Source organism: Psammomys obesus, unplaced genomic scaffold, assembly GCF_907164565.1.
Source record: "Psammomys obesus unplaced genomic scaffold, mPsaObe1.curated_primary_1811, whole genome shotgun sequence".
Classification (NCBI taxonomy): Eukaryota; Metazoa; Chordata; class Mammalia; order Rodentia; family Muridae; genus Psammomys; species Psammomys obesus.
Window position 1 is genome coordinate 1,174,466 of NW_026589137.1, and position 20,748 is coordinate 1,195,213.

Here is a 20,748-nt window from a genome sequence, read left to right on the forward strand (position 1 = left end):
AGGTAAAGAGATCAGCTCTTGTGCTGAGTGCCCTCAGATCAAATAGCAAGCAGTAAGGCTGGTATTTCTAGGATATCCTTTTTTCCTCCAAGTTTTCTTGTTACAACATGGTTCTGTTCTCCCACTCCCCCCACACACCCTGGCCTAAACTTCTAATAAGCAGTGATTCAAATTCTCTCCCCAGTTGTCCATGTCCTATGGGTTTTTAAAGATGTTCCCCTCCCCAATGATCCATATGACAGTGAATTCATGTTCTATCAAGAACAATGCTAAATTCAAAGCATTATTTTCTTCACTTTGAATTACAAATAAGTTTTACTTTTTATTGAGTTCCATTATACAATTTTACATAGTTTCATAATTAAGCAATAATTAAGCAAACTGAATGAATGGTTTTGAACTCTACTTTTTAGCATATAGATTTACCTAAAAAAGTACAAACCAAGCACAGTGGTGCAATTTTCCAGGCACTTTCAAGTTGCTTAAATACTTACAAATACATAAGCACCCTGTATGAAAGCATGACGATTTTGGTGTCAGGAGGAAACACTCCACACATATCATATCTCTAAAATTTAACATTTGCACAGCTCCGGATATTCCTGAGAAAGGCCAGTCTCTTGTTTTTTCCTTCTAAATCTCTTCATACTTCAGCGTATCTCGGGGAACCATAACCTCTGTCACTCGATGTACCACTAATTGCACAAAATACATGTAATGTATTGTTCATCCAGGGAGAATGCATTGTGTCTTCTTGTAATATCTGAAACAAAAACAAACAAAAAAACCCCACAAAATTATCAACTTCTACTGCCAAAAAAAGACTGTTTATAAAATTACAGGCATGTTTTAATTAATCACTGACATTGGGCAATTTAAAATGACAGAAAGCAGAAAGAGCAAAGAATAACATTACCGGCTTCAGGCTTCACAGCTGAGTTACAAAGGCAGCATATCAAAAAAGCAGAAAAGATCTGGTTACTCATTAGGAAAAACAAAAGGTCATGAAATACAAAATACAACCAAAAGAGACGGGATTCAATCTTTGAATTCTATTTTAACTTGTCATCCCAAGTAGAGACTACCCTTTGATAAGAGTTTATGGATCATCCCTTTTCTTTCCAACAGAGTTATTTGCTGAATCACCCAGGGACTTTTAAAATGCTCCATCCCTGTAGACTTGGAATAATACTAAATGGAGATAGAAATCAAAAGTGTCTCTTTGAAAGAAAATAGGATTATATATAAGCTAATCAATATAAAAATTAAAATAAATACAAAGTAGGAATATATTTCCACCTGTATATAAAGATATATTCACGTTGGTATGCATATTTTTAAAATTAGTTAACATGATCAAAAGTCAAAGCAATAAAAGCTTTATGCTTAAATGAAATAGTATACACATTGCCTCTCTTTGAGTACTAACTTGGGTCTTAGGTTTTTTGTTTGGTTTGGTTTGGTTTTTTAATATTAGGTTTTCACGGCTGGTTAAGAGCACTTCCTGCTTTTTCAAAGGACCTGAGGTTTACTCCCAGTAATCTCAATGGGAGAGGCTCACATTGCCTGTAACTCCAGCTCCAGGGAATCTGACACTCTTCTTGTTTCCACACTGCTTGTGTGCAAACTTTCCCCAACCCCCACCCCACACACAGAGATTTACAAACAGAAAACAAAAATAAATCTTAAAAAATGGGTATGCTGGTTGGTTTTTGTAAGTTGAACACAAGCTAGAGTCATCTGAGAAGAAGGAACTTCAACTGAGGAAATGTCCCCATCAGACTGGCCTTTAGGCAAGCTGTGGGGGGTATTTGCCACTGTGGACAGTGGGCAAATAGGTCGTTTATATTCAGAAAGTAGGCTGAGCAAGCCATGGGGAACACACCAGTAAGCAGCTTTACTCCATGGTCTCTATCCTAATTTTCCTCAGTGATAGATTGTGATAGGGATGTGTAAGCCAAATAAACCTTTTTGTCCCTGTGTTACTATTAGTTAGAATGTTTTATCACAGCAACAGAGAACATACTAGGACACCAGGTTTTCAGGTTGGCTTTGAAGATTTAGTATTAAGCCTTAGTCTATAATTCTATGCATCCTATCATTTGTGTTGTTATAAAGCATAGGCTTAAGTAAATTTTAGAAGAATTTTATTTTACAATAATGTTAAATCATAACACTAAACTGAAAGCAAGCTACCGATTTAACTGATGACTAATCAATTATTCATGTCTGTCAGAAGTACCAAGCAAATGGGACTGTGTTAAAAACAAAACAAAACAAAACAAAACAAAAACAACTACCTGATCTTTCAGTGGCCACCACCAACTCAATCTAAATAAGAACTCTGCAATTGATTTCCAAACTGGTTGTACAAGGTACATTCCCACCAGCAATGGAGGAGGGTCCCCTTTCTCCATATCCTCTCCAGCATGTGTTGTCACTTGAGATTTTGATCTTAGCCATTCTGATGGGTGTAAGGTGAAATCTTAGGGTCATTTTGATTTGCATTTCCCTGATGACTAAGGACTTTGTGAACATTTCTTTAACTGTTTCTCTGCCATTTGATATTCCTCTGTTGAGAATTCTCTGTTAAGCTCTGTACCCCATTTTTTAAAATGGGATTCCTTGGTTTGTTGGTGTTTAACTTCTTGAGTTCTTTATATATTCTGGATATTAGCACTCTGTCAGATATAGGGTTGGTGAAGATCCTTTCCCAGTCTGTAGGTTGTTGTTTTCTTCTGATGACAGTGTCCTGTGCTTTATAGAAGCTTTTCAGTTTCATGAGATCCCATTCATTGATAGTTGATCTTAGAGCCTGTGCTGTTGGTGTTGTGTTCAGGAAGTTGTCTCATATGCCAATGAGTTCAAGGATCTTCCCCATTTTTTGTTCTAACAGGTTTAGTGTGTCTGGTTTTATATTGAGGTCTTTGATCCACTTGGACTTTAGTTTTGTGCAGGGTGATAAGTATGGATCTATTTGCATTTTTCTACAGGTAGATATCCAGTGAGACCAGCACCATTTGTTGAAGATGATGCTTTTTTTTCCCATTGTATGCTTTTTGGCTTCTTTGTCAAAAATCAAGTATCCATAGATGTGTGGGTATACTTTTTAATTAATTTGTTTTATAAATTACAGTTTATTTACTTTGTATTCCTGTTGTAGCCCCCTCTCTCATCCCCTCCCAGTTCCATACTCTTTCCCTCATCTCCTCTCATGCCCCCTGATATAGGAGGGCCTTCTCCCCTTCCATCAGACCCTAGCCTTTCAAGTCTCATCAGGACTGGCTGCATAGACTTTCTCTGTGGCCTGGTTAGGGAAGGTGCATAGTCTTCCTCTGTGGCCTGGTCAGGAAAGGTGATCAAAGAGCCAGCCACTGAGTTCATGTCAGAGACAGTCCCTGTTCCCATTACTAGGGGACTCTTTTGGAAACTGAGCTGCCATGGGCTACATCTGTGCAACGGTTCTAGGGGTTTTAGGTTATTTCTATGCACAGTCCTTGGTTGGAATATCAGTCTCAGAAGACCCCTGGGCCCAGATTTTTTGGATCTGTTGCTCTCCTTGTGGAGCTCCTGTCCCCTTCAGGTCTTCCTATCTCCCCCTTTTTCATAAGAATCCCTGCACTCTGCCCAAAGTTTGGCTATGAGTCTCGGCATCTCCTTCGATACCTTGCTGGGTAGAGTCTTTCAACGGCCCTATGTGGTAGGCTCCTGTCCTGTTGCGTGTTATCTTCGTCTTCTGATGTCCATCCTGTTTGCCTTTCTGAGTGAGGATTGATCATCTTACCCAGGGTCCTCCTTCTTGCTTAGCTTCTTTAGGTGTACAGATTTTAGTATGCTTATCCTATAGTATATGTCTACTATCCACTTATAAGTGAGTATATACCATTTGTGTCTTTCTGGTTCTGGGATACCTAATTCAGGATGAGCTTTTCTAGTTTCTACCATTTGCCTGCAAATGTCATGATTTCCTTGTTTTTAATTGCTGAGTAGTATCCCATCGTGTAAATGTACCATAATTTCTGTATCCATTCCTCAGTTGAAGGGCATCTGGATTGTTTTCAGATTCTAGCTATAACAAATAAAGCTGCTATGAACATGGTTGAGCAAATGACCTTGTTGTATACTTGAGCATGTTTTGGATATATACCTAGGCGTATTATAGCTGGATCTTGAGGAAGCACTACCTTCTGTAAAGTAAAATGACACTGTTGTCAGAACAAAACGACAGCCTACCGATTGGGAAAAGATCTTCACTAAACCTGTATCTGACAGAAGGCTAATATCCAGAATATATAAAGAACTCAGAAAGTTAAACAGCAAAAAAATCAAGTAATCCAATCAAAAATGGGGTACAGAGCTAAACAGAGAATTCTCAATAGAGGAATATCAAATGGCAGAGAAATAGTTAAAGAAATGTTCAAAGTCCTTGGTCACCAGGGAAATTCAAATCAAAAGGACCCTGAGAATAAACCTTATACCCTTCAGAATGGCTAAGATCAAGAACTCCAGTCACAACACATTCTGGAGAGGATGTGGAGAAAGGGGAACACTCCTCCATTGATGGTGGGAATGTAACCTTGTATAACCACAATTTTGCGCTTTCTGAGACAATTAGGAATAGTGTGGGTTTGGTTTTGGGTCTTCTATTCGATAATATTTATACATCATTCTGTTCCTATGCCAGTACCATGCAGTTTTTATTACTGTTGTGCTGTAGTACAGCTTGAGATCAGGAATGGAGATACCTCCAGAAGCAATTTTATTGTACAGGATTGTTTTAGCAATTCTGGATTTTTTGTTTTTTCCATATGAAATTAAGAATTGTTCTTTCAAGGTCTGTAAAGAATTGTGTTGGTATTTTGATGGGAATTGCACTGAATCTGTAGATTGCTCTTGGTAGGATGGCCATTTTCACTATGTTAATCCTACCGATCCATGAGCATGGGAGATCTTTTCATCTTGTCAGAAAATTAGGAATAGTGCTACCTCAAGATCCATCTATACCACCCCTAGTCATATATCCAAAATATGCTCAAGTATACAACAAGGACATTTGCTCAACCATGTTAGTAGCAGCTTTATTCATAATAGCCAGAATCTGGAAAAAACCCAGATGCCCCTCAACTGAGGAATGGATACAGAAATTGTGGTACATGTACACAATGGAATACTACTCAGCAATTAAAAACAAGGAAATCATGAAATTTGCAGGCAAATGGTGGGAACTAGAAAAGATCATCCTGAATGAGGCATCCCAGAAGCAGAAAAGACACACATTGTATATTCATTTATAAGTGGGTATTAGTCATATAATTAATATAGGATAAGCTTACTACAATTTAAACTCATAAATAAGCTGAACAAGAAGAAGGACCCTAAGGAAGTTGCTCAATCCTCACTCAGAAAGCAAATGGGGTAGACATTAGAAGCAGGAGAAAACAGGAGCCTCTGAAAGAGTCTACCCATCAGGGTATTGAAGCAGATGCTGAGATTCATAGCGAAACTTTGGGCAGAATGCAAGGAATTTTATGAAAGATGGGGGAGATAGTAAGATCTGGAGGAGATCGGAACTCCACAAGGAGAGCAACGGAACCAAAAAATATGGACCCAGGGGTCTTTTCTGAGACTGATAGTCCAACCAAGGACCATGCATGGAGATAGCCTAGAACCCCTGCTCAGATGTAGCCCATGGCAGCTCAGTATCCAAGTGGGTTCCCTGGGAAGGGGAACAGGGACTGTCTCTGATATAAACTCAGTGGCTGGCTCTTTGATTGCTTCACCATGGGGGGAGTGCAGCCTTACCAGGCCACAGAGGAAGACAATGCAGATAGTCCTTATGAGACCTGATAGGCTAGTGTAAGAAGGAAAGGAAGAAGGACCTCCCCTATCAGTGGACTGAGGAAAGGGCATGGGAGTAGAAGAGGGAGGGAGAATAGGATTGGGAGGTGATGAGGGAGGGGTCTCCAGCTGAGATACAAAGTGAAGAAATTGTATTAAATAAAATAAAATTAAAAATAAATATAAAACAAACAAAAAACTCCCCTGCAATTAATAATCTTAAGTTATTCTTTAAAAATTTTTTTGCAATGCAATGCAGCCACTTCTGATGAGAACTGATAGATTAAGATCAGATAGAAGGAGAGGAGGACCTCCCCTATCAGTGGACTTGGGCAGGGGCATGCATTCAGAAAGGGGGAGGAGGGGGGGACCGGGAGGGGAGGAGGGCGGGGCTTATGGGGGGATACAAAATGAATAAAGTGTAATTAATAAAAGTTAAATAAAAAATTAAAAAAACAGTGAACCTCTCTCATCTTCCTGAAAAAACAGTCCAGAAAACAGAAAGAGATGATCATAACCCGAACTACAAACTCGAAGAACAAACAATGAGGGTTATAAATAACCAGATGGCTAGAGGCAGACTTAAGAACACTCCCACCAAAAATCAGGACATAATGACCTCACCAGCAACTCCACAAAACAATGGACATTTCAATTCACTAGATATACAAGAAAACGACCTCAAAGCTATGTTTCTCCAGCTAATAGAGGCCCATAAAGATGAAATGAACAAAGCCCTCAGAGAAATAGCCTCAGAGAAATCGAGACGAACCAACAGGAAACAAAACGAGCTTCATAGAAATGACCAGGAAAATTGAGGCAAAGAAGAAATGCACAAAGCTCTCAAAGAAATGTCCACACAAATGAAGGCAAATAAAGAAGAAATAAACAAAGCTCTCATAGAAATACAGGCAATTATAGCCAAAGAAGTAGAGGCACATAGAGAGGAAACGGACAAAAAAATAGAAGCTGTCGTTGAAAAGCAGGACTCCATATTCAAACAGATGAAGGAAATGGTGCAAGACATGAAAACAGAATTAGAATCAATAAAGAAAACTCAAATAGAGAAAAACCAGGAGCTGGAGAACATAGAGAAAAGATCAGGAACTACAAAGGTAAGCATCACCAACAGAATACAAGAGATGGAAGAAAGAATCTCAGGAGCCGAAGATACACTTGCGGAAATTGCCACGTCTATCAAAGAAAAAATAAAATCATAAAAGTTCCAAACACAAAACATCCAAGAAATCAAGGACACCATGAAAAGACAAAATCTAAAAATAATAGGAGTAGGAGAAAAAGATGACATCAGGCTCAAAGGTCCGGAAAATATTTTCAAGAAAATTATAGAAGAAAACTTTCCCAACTTAAAGAAGGAGATGGCCATAAACATACAAGAGGCCTACAGAACACCAAGTAGACTAGACCAGAAAAGAAATTCTTCAGGTCACATCATAGCCAAAACACTGAACCTACAAAACAAAGAAAAAATTCTAAAAGCAGCAAGGGAAAAAGGCCAAGTAACATATGAAGGTAGACCTATCAGAATCACACCAGATTTCTCAACAGAAACTATGAAAGCCAGAAGGGCCTGGACAGAAATCATACAGTCCTTAAGGGACCACAGATTCCAAACCAGACTACTATACCCAGCAAAACTTTCAATCAACATAGACGGAGAATTTAAAATATTCCATGACAAAACCAAATTTAAACAATATCTACATAGTAACTCAGCTCTACAGAAGTTACTAGAAGGAAAACTCCAAACCAAAGAAAACAACTACATCTAAGGAAACAGAGGAAATAGATAACTACACAACAAAAAAATCAAAAGAAGACAAGCAATGAAACTCAGTGACACCACCAACCCCATATCAAAAGTAAGTAACAATTGTTGGTTACTAGTAACAATCAACATCAATGGACTCAAATCCCCAAGAAAAAGACACAGACTAACAGAATGGTTGTGGAAACAGGATCCAACATTCTGTTGCATCCAAGAAACACACCTATGCAACAAAGATAAACACTACCTCAGAGTAAAGGGCTGGAAAAATGTCTTTCAAGCAAATGGTTCCAGAAAACAAGCGGGAGTAGCCATCCTATATTTAATAAAATAGACTTTCAACCCAAGTTAATAAAAAAAGATAATGAGGGCCACTATATTTTCATCAAAGGAAAAATCCACCAAGAGGACCTCACAATTTTGAATATCTATGCCCCAAATACAAGAACACCTACATTCGTAAATGAAACAATATTAAAGCTTAAATCACACATTGATCCTAAAACCCTAATAGTGGGAGACTTCAACACTCCACTCTCACCAAGGGACAGATCAACTAGACAGAAAACAAAAAGGGAAATAAAAACACTTACAAAGTCCCTAAATCAAATGGACCTAATAGACATCTACAGATCTTTTCATCCAAACTCAAAAGAGTATACCTTCTTTTCAGCACCTCATGGAACCTTCTCCAAAATAGACCATATAGTCGGTCATAAAACAAGCCTCAACAGATACAAAAGGATTGAAATAATCCCTTGTATTCTGTCTGACCACCATGGACTAAAGCTGGACCTCAACAACAACAGAAATAACAAAAAGCCTACACGCACATGGAAACTGAACAACTTACTACTCAATGACAGCTGGGTTAAGGAAGAAATAAAGAAAGAAATTAAAGACTTCCTAGAATTCAATGAAAATGAAGGCACAACATACCCAAATTTATGGGAAACATTGAAAGCAGTGTTCAGGGGAAAATTTATAGCACTAAGTGCCTGCAAGAAGAAATTCATAATATCACATACAAACAACTTAATGGCCCAACTGAAAACCCTAGAAAAAAAAGAAGCAGATACACCCAAGAGGAGCAGACAGCTGGAAATAATCAAACTCAGGGCTGAAATCAACCAATTAGAAACAAATAAAACTATTCAAAGAATCAATGAAACAAAAAGCTGGTTCTTTGAGAAAATCAACAAGATAGACAAACCCTTAGCCAAACTAACTAAAAAGCAGAGAGAATCTATCCAAATCAGCAAAATCAGAAATGAAAAGGGTGACATAACTACAGACACTGAGGAAATTTAAACAAGCATTAGGTCATACTACAAAAGCCTATATGCCACAAAATTTGAAAACCTAAATGAAATGGACAATTTTCTTGATAGATTCCATCTTCCAACATTAAGTCAAGATCAGGTAGAAAGACTGAATACCCCTATGTCCCCCAAGTAAATTGAAGCAGTCATTCACAGTCTCCCCTCCAAAAAAAGCCTTGGGCCAGATGGTTTCAGCGTGGAAATCTACCAGACCTTCAAAGAAGTGCTAACACCAATTCTCAAACTATTCCACAAAATAGAAACAGAAGGTACATTACCAAACTCATTCTATGAAGCAACAGCCACCCTGGTACCTAAACCACACAAAGACCCAACAAAAAAGAGAACTTCAGACCTATCTCTCTTATGAACATTGACGCAAAAATACTCAATAAAATACTTGCAAACCGAATCCAAGAACACATCAAAGATATCATCCACCATGACCAAGTAGGCTTCATCCCAGGCATGCAAGGGTGGTTCACCATATGGAAATCCATCAATGTAATCCACCACATAAACAAACTGAAGGAGAAAAACCACATGATCATCTCCTTAGATGCTGAAAAAGCATTTGACAAAGTCCAACACCCATTCATGTTTAAAGTCTTGGAGAGATCAGGGATACAAGGCACATATCTAAACATAGTAAAGGCAATATACAGCAAGCCTATAGCCGACATCAAACTCAATGGAGAGAAACTTAAATCAATCCCACTGAAATCAGGGACAAGGCAAGGCTGCCCACTCTCTCCATACCTCTTCAACATAGTACTTGAAGTCCTAGCTAGAGCAATAAGACAACTAAAGGAGATCAACGGGATACAAATTGGAAAGGAAGAGGTCAAAGTGTCAATATTTGCAGATGATATGATAGTATACATGATCGACCCCAAAAATTCAACCAGAGAACTCCTCCAGCTGATAAACCCCTTCAGCAAAGAGGCAGGATACAAAATCAACTCAAAAAAAAAATCAGAAGCCCTCCTGTATACCAAAGACAAAAGGGCCGAGAAAGAAATTAGGGAAACAACACCCTTCACAATAGCCACTAATAACATAAAGTACCTTGGAGTGACACTAACCAAGCAAGTGAAAGACCTGTTTGAGAAAAACTTCAAGTTTCTGAAGAAAGAAATTGAAGAAGATATCAGAAGATGGAAATCTCCCGTGCTCATGGATTGGTAGGATTAACATTGTGAAAATGGCCATCCTGCCAAAAGCAATCTACAGATTCAATGCAATTCCCATCAAAATACCAACTCAATTCTTTACAGACCTTGCAAAAAAGATTCTCAGCTTCATATGGAGAAACAAAAAACCCAGAATCTCCAAAACAATCCTGTACAACAACAGATCATCTGGAGGTATCTCCATCCCCGATCTCAAGTTGTACTACAGAGCCATAGTAATAAAAACTGCATGGTATTGGCATAAAAACAGAAAGGAGGATCAATGGAACCGCATAGAAGACACAGAAATAAACCCACTCACCTATGAATACTCAATTTTTGACAAAGAACCCAAAACCATTCAATGGAAAAAAGACAGCATCTTCAACAAATGGTGCTGGTCCAACTGGATGTCCACATGCAGAAAAATGAAAATAGATCCATATTTATCACCCTGCACAAAACTAAAGTCCAAGTGGATCAAAGACCTCAACATAAAACCAGATACTCTAAATCTGTTAGAAGAAAAAGTGGGGAACAGCCTAGAACTCATTGGCACAGGAGACAACTTCCTGAACAGAACACCAACAGCACAGGCTCTAAGAGCAACAATCAATAAATGGGACCTCATGAAACTGAAAAGCTTCTGTAAAGCAAAGGACACCATCATGAAAACAAAACGACTGCTTACAGATTGGGAAAGAATCTTCACTAACCCTTTATATGACAGAGGACTAATATCTAGTATATGCAAAGAACTAAAGAAGCTGAAAAGCAGCAAACCAAGTAATCCAATTAAAAAATGGGGAACAGAGCTAAACAGAGAATTCTCGACAGAGGAATATCGAATGGCAGAGAAACACTTAAAGAAATGCTCAAAAAAAAAAAAAAAGAAATGCTCAACCTCAGTAGCCATCAGGGAAATGCCAATCAAACGACCCTGAAATTTCACCTTAAACCCATCAGAATGGCCAAGATGAAAAACTCAAGTGACAACACATGCTGGAGAGGTTGTGGAGAAAGGGGAACCCTCCTCCACTGCTGGTGGGAATGTAAACTGGTACAACCACTTTGGAAATCTATCTGGCGCTTTCTAAGACAATTAGGAATAGTGCTTCCTCAAGGCTCAGCTATACCACTGCTAGGTATATACCCAAACTTTGCTCAAGTACACAAAAGGGATACTTGCTCAACCATGTTTATAGTAGCTTTATTTGTAATAGCCAGAACCTGGAAACAACCCAGATGTCCATCAACGGAGGAATGAGTACAGAAATTGTGGTATTTTTACACAATGGAATATTACTCAGCAATCAAAAAGGAGGAAATCATGAAATTTGCAGGCAAATGGTGGGATCTAGAAAAGATCATTCTGAGTGAAATATCCCAGAAGGAGAAAGACAAACACAGTACATACTCACTTATATAAACCTATAAGATATGATAAACATAATGAAATCTATACACCTAAAAAAGATAATCAAGAGAGTAGACATGGGGTAAGATGATCAATCCTCGTTTAGAAAGACAGATGGGATGTGCATTGAACGTATGACAGGAGTCTACTGAGCGCATCTGAAAGACTCTAACTAGCAGTGTTTTCAAAGCAGATACAAAGATTCATGACCAAACCTTCGGCAGAGTACAGGGAATCCTATCAAAAAAGGGGAGTTAGTATGATGGGGAAAGGATAGGAGCTCCACAAGGACCAAATATATCTGGCCACAGGTTTTTTTCTGAGAGTGACATTCAACCAAGGACCATGTATGGATATAACCTAGAACCTCTGCTCAGTAACCAATTGGTTTCCCATAGTGACGGGAACAGGGACTATCTCTGACAGGAACTCAATGGCAGGCTCTTTGACCTCCCCACCCCCAAGGGAGGAGCAGTCCTGTTAAGCCACAGAGGAGGGCTTAGCAGCCAGTCCTGAAGATACCTGATAAAACAGGAATGGATGAATGGGGAGGAGGTCCCCCCATCAGTAGACTTTGAAAGGGGCACGGTGGAGATGAGGGAGGAAGGGTGGGATTGGGGGGGAATGAGGGATCGGGACACAGCTGGGATACAGAGGTAAAAAATGTAACTGATAAGTTAAAAATAAAATTTAAAAAAAATTAAAAAAAATTTTTTTTGGACAAAAGCTTAAAGAAAACAAAGCTAAAGTAGAGTTATTTTTTGTAACAATAAAAACTTATTGTATACTTTGGTATATTGTAACAAATTACATTGAAAACAGCCAAGGAATACTCAGGCCATTTCTTTTTTTACAAGGAATCGGGCTCAATAGAATAGTACCTACTTCACTATATACTTACTTACACTTTGTCTTATTTTGTGCCAGTATTATCAATCTCAATATATATGGATGAAAAAACTTTTCTTTTAACCTAGTGTCTTATGGAATATATGAATTTTTATAAAATTCACTATAAAGTTAATGGTTTGCATAAATAGGCAACATATAGAAACAAAAAGTTTTCTTGGTTAGCTAATGTTAACTCACATCAAGGGCCTGAAATATTGGTCTCCAGCTAAGAAAAATGGCAATTGTTTAACAGAGTAATTAATATAGACAGGTGGGAGATAACCAGGTGATTTGAAAAATTCATGCTTCAAGGGAAAAAAAACACAACAAAATGACCATCCTAAATACCTTAATCATAGTAGTAATAACAAATTGAAAAATTTGCCTTAAATTTGTATAATTTAGAATTCAAGACTAGGCAATGCAGCTGTATGCAAATGAAGTAACTGTCAGACAGTATACATGGGGTTAAAACAGCATGTGCAGTTGTTTTCTATCTTTTGTGAAGGTGTCATCGTTACTGTTTTTTTCCATGTATTATGAGAAATGAGGCTCATCAAGCAGACAGCTTCTAAGAACCAGCTAGACACACCATTTAATAACAGGACACAGCCCAGGCCAGTGATGGTGCAGATGGCCCTCTTCCTGTTGTGCTAAGGGGCAAGGGTGAGATGCAGACAGTACTGGAAGCAGAAAGCTCCCCTGCCTTCCTAGTCTTATCTCTTGGCTGTTTTGAGAAGGTAGGAGAAAGGGGCCTTTGAAAAGAGATGCCTTGCTATTAAACATTTAGTTCTAAATAGACTAGTAAAGGCAATGAAAAGAACGCTGAAAGCCCCTCAAGCCTTCAAGGTTCCAGCTACAAAGAATGGATATAGCTGGCCAACCAGAACTTTGAGAAACAAGATTCTTACCCTGAATGTCTGTTGAGTACCTTTGATTACCTATATAGTCTTTCTATATCAAAGACTGTCTCAATAGAATGAATTCTGAGGCATGGAAGGATAGCTAAACTACTAAAGTACACAGTGTGCAAGCATAAGGATCTGAGTTCAGATCCCTAGCTCTCACACACAAAGCTGGGCATGGTGGCACCCATCTGTAATCTTAGCACTGAGGAGTTAGAAATAGGAGGATTCCCTAGGGCTTAATGGCCAGCTAGTCTTGCTGAATTCATGAGCTCCAGGTTCAGTGAGAGGCTCTGTCTACTGTCTAGGACAGAGGCTTTGTAAAAAGTCAGTACTTTTGATGAGCACTTTATCACCCCATGCAAATAAACATACAAAAAGGATGGGTTCATCAGAGACTGGACTTGACCTCATTAACCACTTAATTCTGGCCCACCCTGATTTTCCACAATGAGCAGATGACAATGATTCAAAAAGTAAATTCATCGTCATACCCAGTGTTGAAATTTCCCATAGTTCTTTAAGTTAAAGCACACCAAAGAAACGCAAGGACCCATGAGGGTTAACTGAAAGCCAGCTAGCTTTGATTGTCCAACACGTTTTCTACCATACACTAGGCAAGCTGTAAGGACCAGCTTTCAGGATATACTTTCTGGAGCCTAGCACGGTGTATCATGAGAGTAATTCCAGCACTTGGAAGATTGAGACAGGCAGAAGATAATTCAAAACTCACTTTGGCTGTATGGAAGTTTGAGGCAGTCTGGGCTACATGAAACCTTCCCTCAGAGGAAAAAAAGTATTTATTTGTTCCATGTTTTCCATTCATGAAGAAATAAGGAAAGCTTTAGGATAAGCTCAAATGCTGTCAGTGCGGAAGCAGGGTGTTAGGCCACAACTTTTACAACCATGATTAAAAAAAAAAGGTTTAAATGGTTAACTAACAATCCATATGCAAAGTAGATATAAACACAGATTCCAGGGTCTCAACAGATAGTCTTTGGACACCTTCAGAATTTCGATAAGGATCAGTAGATATGTAAAAGTGGTAAGTACTTAATGATGACTGACATTGGCGATGAGCTAGGATCAGGTGTTTACTTATATTTATTCTTTTTCAGGCTGTTTTCCTAAGGTAGGTATATTTGTTACTAACACTCAGTGATTCAGCCTGTCACCTACACCTACGTCACAGTACATAGTTAAAAAAAAAAAACCCTCTTATTGTATTTGCTTATGTGTGATATATGTATTTGTTTATATGGGTGTGTGCCCAAGTTCGGGTGTGTTCATGGGTTCCTGTGGGTGCACTGCATGTGCCCCATGTTTGTGTGTAGAAACCAGAAGGATGACACTGGCTCTCTTCTATTGGGCTCCACTTTAGGTTTTGGATACAGGGTCTCTTATTGAACTGCAGTCTTATAGGTGTGGCTAGGCTGGCTGACTAATGAGCTCCAGAAATCCTCCTGTCTCCACTCCACTCAAAGCACTGGGGTTACAGGTGTGAAATGCCATGCCTCAAATTTATGTGAGTGCTGGGTATCTGAACTCAGGTCCTCATGCTTGTGCCACAGGCATACTGCTGACTGAGGCATCTTCCCAGTGCCAGTATCTAGCTTCTTATAGCCAAGATAAGAGCATTATATAGGAACTTGGCTATTGAGCCAGTCTTTTAACCTCTTTGGGAGTCTTCTTCAGAGACTCTTGTCAATCAGTAGATCATGTCATAGCACAAAGAACAAAATGGTCTCTTCCTGATCATTACTTCTGCAGCAGTTTTTGGTAACTGCTTTAAGTTTCAATCACAGTACATGACTTAAGTGGCTGAAGATATGAGATGAGCAAATTTTAAAATAGAAGCTAATGGTCCAGTGAAATGACTCAGTAAGTATAAATACCTGCAGTCAAGCCTAATGAGCTGAGTTCAATCGCTGGAGCCCACATGACATATGGAAAGAACTGATTTATGTTTTCCTTTTTATCTACACACACACACCATGGCACACATGTGTGATGTCACATGCATACTGTGGCACATATGCAACACAACCTACCTACCCACCAAAACCCACAGATGCATACATCCATACAAAGTAAATAAAGTAAAATGTAATAAAAATTAAATGTAAATCAAATAATATATTTCAAACTAATATTTTGCTAAATATTACTTTAGGGACCACAGATTCTGTCCTTATTTTTGAGGATGTTAATACTTGCCTGCTCATGGATAATGCCAGACAATTCCTTTACCATGTCTCTGAAATTTGACTTTAGTCCTTCATGGTACTCAACTTGATCCTCTTTAATTAGCCGCTCATTTAGTTCAAGTGCAATGCTGCATGCCTGTATGAATTTCCTGTGGATAAACATGACAACACAAAGGATAAAAGTTTTGTTATTTATTCTTTCAAAGTATCACCAACCATCAATTTGACAATTAATTTTGACTATGACTTTCTTAAAGAAAGACTGGAATTTCCCATTTTCTCACTTTTAGTTATGGCCACTTCCTCAGTCTAAAATATATTTTAACTTTCTTTTATATCTTTGCTTTCTGGTTTCTGATCTGTTTTAAATCCTGTTTCAGTGCCTGGTGCACACTTTTAATACCAATACTCAGGAAGCAGAGACAGGTGGGTGTCTGAATTTGAGGTCAGCCTAGTCTACCTACATAGCTAGCTCCAGGCTAACCAAAGCTATATAGTGAGACCTTGTCTCAACATAAGATAAAAATAAATCAACACCTGGTCCTTAGGAATCTTAATAGAGTTATTTACTGTCACTCATTCAAATAGAATTCATTCGGGGCTTACTATTTGCCCAGTGTGTTATAATATTTGGGCCAGTAGAAATAGGGACAAACAGCAGAAGAACTATCATAAAAGCCTTTTCTTTTCTTTTTTTTCTTTTGGTTTTTCAAGACAGGGTTTCTCTGTGTAGCCTTGGCTGTCCTTTGTAGATCAGGCTGGCCTAAAACTCACAGATATCCACCTGCCTCTGCCTCCCCAAGTGCTGAGATTGAAGGCGTGCAACACTGCCCAGCCCGGCTAGTCTTTCCTCCCATTATTTCATGTTTATATTAATTTTTACTCATGTATTTTTTCATGTGTTTAATCCCGACACTTCAGAGGGAATGCACATGGGTATATCCATATTTTGTGTTCCTGTCGTAGCAACTAGTAGAGTTTTATACATGCCAGGCATAGACTATTAAATACTGGTGAATGAGTAAGTACAGGTTACTCTGCAACTTGGAATAGATGGTGACATGCAGACAGAAAAAGTAAATGATAAAAGTCAGGGGCAAACAAGTGTATAGATTGCTATCTTTCTCCTTACTCTATTTGACTCTATTTGTCCTCATGTTCTGTAACTAAATTCTGCTTACATATCAATCAAACTTTTTTTCTGAGCGTTCAGACATGCCTTAGCTTACAGGGATACTCATTGCAGTGAAGCAAAGTCATTCTCCAGACCTGCAGAGTCCAAGTGGAAATAAGAATACAGGAGGCCCCCCTATCAGTGGACTTGGAAAGGGGCAAGGTGGAGATGAGGGAGGGAGGGTGGGATTGGGAGGGAAATAGGGAGCGGGATACAGCTGAGATACAGAGTTAATAAAATGTAACTGATAAGAAAAAAAGAAAATTAAAAAAAAAAGAATACAGGGACTGGAAGGAAATCTCTGCAACCTTCCCAGCCCCAATTTACTCATTCCCTAAATGGTCTGAAATGCTATAATGCAAGGTCAATTGGGCAAAGAAGGAAATCATGTAATGAATGTAGTCTTGTGTTTGTGTCATTTAAAATATCCAAAGCAATAAAGTAAGCTGGCATATTTAATCCTTTGGGTCACAGGAGCAGGGTTAGTGCCTCTGAGCATGAAACAGAACATATAATTCCTGCCTACTTAGTTAAAGTGCCATTTGAAGGTCAATTAATCATTGTAAATGCAGAACAGAGAAAATGTCTTACTTGGTGAATATTTTTATTGCTGCTTTATTTTTGAAGAAAATAGAAGAAAAGAATAGGGATATGATCTGAAAACTAACACTTACCTAAACATGTCTTTCAGCTCGTTCACTTTCTTAGGTGGATACTTGGTAGCTTGACTTTCATTTAAGAATGCCCTTGCATATGCTAAAGGACCAGCATTGACCTAAAATACATACGAGAAAAAAATGATAGTGTGGCCACCATGTAACCAAAAGGAGATTTTGCATTTTCCTTTTTATTACCCTTCCCAGGGCTGAGAAGATAGCAGATATACAATAAAATACAGAAGAAACCCATATCATAGAGAGCTGTTATGCTCATAAGAAGTTTGTGTGAAAATAATTAACTAAAGGCATTAATGTGGTAAAATAATACACCAATAAATTAGTTAATGATTTCTGCTGTGTAAATATAGGACTTGGCCAGTCTTAGAGGTTTATGTTAAAGACTTCTGACACAATACAAAATTTATACAATAAGAACACAAGGGTTTTGTTGTTGCACCAAATAAGAACATTATACACAGCTGTAGTTAACATTTGCCCTGTGCCTTTACAAAAGCAAAGGAGATACCCCAAGCCTTTTTGAGCTTATTAGGCAACCAACCTACATACCTGCACAGAGACGCAGCCCTGCAGCTTTAGCTGCAGCTGAATCATGTCCACGTCAGCAGAAGAGCAAAGCTTGTGCAGCTCTGCAGTCTTATCTTTTATTTCATCAGTAGCAACATCAATTGGTTTTAAATTCACCTGTTGTTCACAGTTTATTGGAATCCTTTTTTTCACATATGGAAATGAGTTTGAAGCTATGAAAATGGGAAGACCAATTTTATTTTTTTTCTTGAAGTAGCAATGGAACACTTTTCCCTTTTTCTTTTTATTTTTCTTCCCTCATATAATACATCCTTAATGCACCCTCCTTTCCCTCCAATCCTCTCAATCCCTCCTTTTCCCACCTCCCCTCTCCTCTGGATCCATTGCTCCTGTCTACCTTCAAAAAAGAGCAGGCTTCCCAGTGATATCAACCAGACATGGCATAACAAGATGCAATAAGAGTAAGCACAGATCCTCATACCAAAGATGAAGTAGCACAAAGACCAATTTTAGAAAATAATTTATTCAGTAGAATTCAAGAAAAAAAACAGAATCACTTGTTTATGCCTTCCCATTCTTTTCCTAGAAAAATTCCTTAGGGTGCCAACTAGTTCCTTCTACTTCAAGATGAAAGGATAAAATTATCTTTATGAGACACCTCTAAGCAATTAGGAATGACATATGGGAAAACAACGTTTTATTACAAGGACATGTTCATATAAACTTGTAAAATAATAAATGATTAAAATTTCAGTTACATGCTCCTGCTGGACAGCTGGTATTTGTGTATATGAGAAAGTAACAAGGCAGATATGAAAGCAAGATAAAGACTCCTACTCATACCAGGTGCCTCCTGTAATCCCAGCACTCAGAGAGGCAGAGGCAAGTAGATCTTTGCCAGTTTGAGGCCAGCCTGGTCTACAAAGTGAGTCCAAGACATCCAAGGCTACACAGAGAAACCCTGTCTTGAATGCCCTGCTCCCCAAAAAGATTCCTACTTACTGGTCAAAATGGTTCGGCGTTTACACTGTTCTTCTATGCAGCCTTGCTTTTTGCCTGATAATGTATACGGGGCCTCAAAAACAAATCTGTTGATATTATGATTTCTTTCAAACTCTGTCTTTCTTTCTGTGAGTTCTTTGTCATCAAAATAGGGCTTCACATAAGTGACTTGTATATGAGCAAATTTCGGATCAAGGTCTTTGGCATTTACCTGTAAGGACAGATTTTAAAAATATCAATGAAAAGAAAATGAAAGTAAAGCTTACTGCTTTGAAACCACCCTAGAAACACCGCCATTACAATTGTGCTCCTGATTTACTGTATACCATCCTAGGGTAGATCATAGCTGTGTTTTACAGATAACTTATTTCTGAATCTAAGGAAAGTGCAGAAAATAGAGACCACAGAAGTATAAGAACAGAAAACAGCACTGTATTCTTAGCCTTCAGCAATTAGTATTATCCACATTTCACATATTTATTTCCAATTGTTTCTATGCAAATATATTCTGAAAATTAAGATCATGTGAACAGTTTTGTAATCTGATCCCTTAGATATTTATTAAAATAGTTATGCAATATGTGAAATCCACCTCAATAAGAAGACATTATACTGGAATGTTGACACTGGCATTGACACTATCTATATTATTTGAGACAGGGTTTTACACTGTAGCTTAGGCTAGCTTGGCATTCACTACATAACCCACAGTAACTTTAAACTTGCAATTCTCCTCCTGGATTGGCCTCTTCAGTGTTAAAATTACTGGTGTGAAACAACACAAGTAGCTTGATATCGCTTTTAATGGCTGAATGAATAAAAATGAGTTACTGGATCATTTCCTTATTAATAGTCACATTGGTCATTTTCTAACATTTTTCTATGGCAAGTCATGTTCTGGTGAACATCCTTGAATTTAAAATGGTGTGCTTTTTTGTTTTGATTGCTTGACTTATTATACATTTTTAGAAAGAATATTTAGTTCAAAAATTTGTATATCTTTAAGGATTCTAATATATTGTCTAATTATACCACAAAGTAGCCTACGATTTGGATATCCACAGCAGTGTTTGATATCATGAGTGGATATTTTAAAAAACAGTTTATGTATAATGCACCGCATGCCTACAGTGCTTGCCAAGGCCAGAAGTGAACAGCAAATCACTGGAGCTAAAAATGGTTGTGAGCCACCAAGTAGGTGCTGGGAACCGAGCCTGGGTCCTCTACAAGAGAAGCAACTATGCTTAACCACTGAGCCATCTCTTCATCCTTCACAAGTAGGTATTCTTACTTACATCTGTTTAATCGTGCCCAGCAGAGGAAAGGGATCAAAAGAAAATACAGTGATTGTATGGTTGAGGACATATAAGTTTAGCTGTATGACTGGGGGTATAATTCAAGTGGTAGAATGCTGGCTTAGCATATACAAAGTACTTGGCTCAATTCCCAGTAACAACAACAAGATAACACAAAAGTATAGCTATAATTTCACTAGTCATCTGAATTCCACACCAAGAACTGTTGCTGCTGTCCTTGCTGACAGTTCGCCTGTGGGTTCTCGAACTCTCTAGAATTACTCCTTAACTCCAGACAAAACAGGATATGCTTTCAGTGTTTTCTCAACAAAATCTGCCTTGTGTCCTGGGTGCTGGTGACTTGCTTACTATCTCTTTGGCTTTATCAGTTATAGCTGTCTGTGTTTAGTGGAGTAAAAGAAAGGAAGGAACGAAACAAGGAAGGAAATGAAGGAGGAAGGAAGGAAGGAAGGAAGAAGGAAGAAAAGAAAGAAAGAAAGAAAGAAAGAAAGAAAGAAAGAAAGAAAGAAA

The 20,748-nt window shown here is 38.3% G+C and overlaps 1 protein-coding gene across 1 annotated transcript in view; it reads right to left on the bottom strand.

Moving 5' to 3' along the window:
* Positions 1 to 308: 308 nt before the first annotated feature.
* Dock11 (dedicator of cytokinesis 11) overlaps positions 309 to 20,748 on the bottom strand; it is a 210,185-nt gene continuing 189,745 nt past the window's right edge. The window contains exons 49-53 of the mRNA XM_055604932.1: positions 18,923 to 19,133; positions 17,942 to 18,132; positions 17,390 to 17,490; positions 15,552 to 15,690; positions 309 to 763 (exon numbers count right to left, since the gene is read on the bottom strand). Of these exons, the coding sequence (XP_055460907.1) occupies positions 644 to 763; positions 15,552 to 15,690; positions 17,390 to 17,490; positions 17,942 to 18,132; positions 18,923 to 19,133 (762 nt within the window). The 3' untranslated portion in view covers positions 309 to 643. The remainder of the gene's footprint in view (positions 764 to 15,551; positions 15,691 to 17,389; positions 17,491 to 17,941; positions 18,133 to 18,922; positions 19,134 to 20,748) is intronic.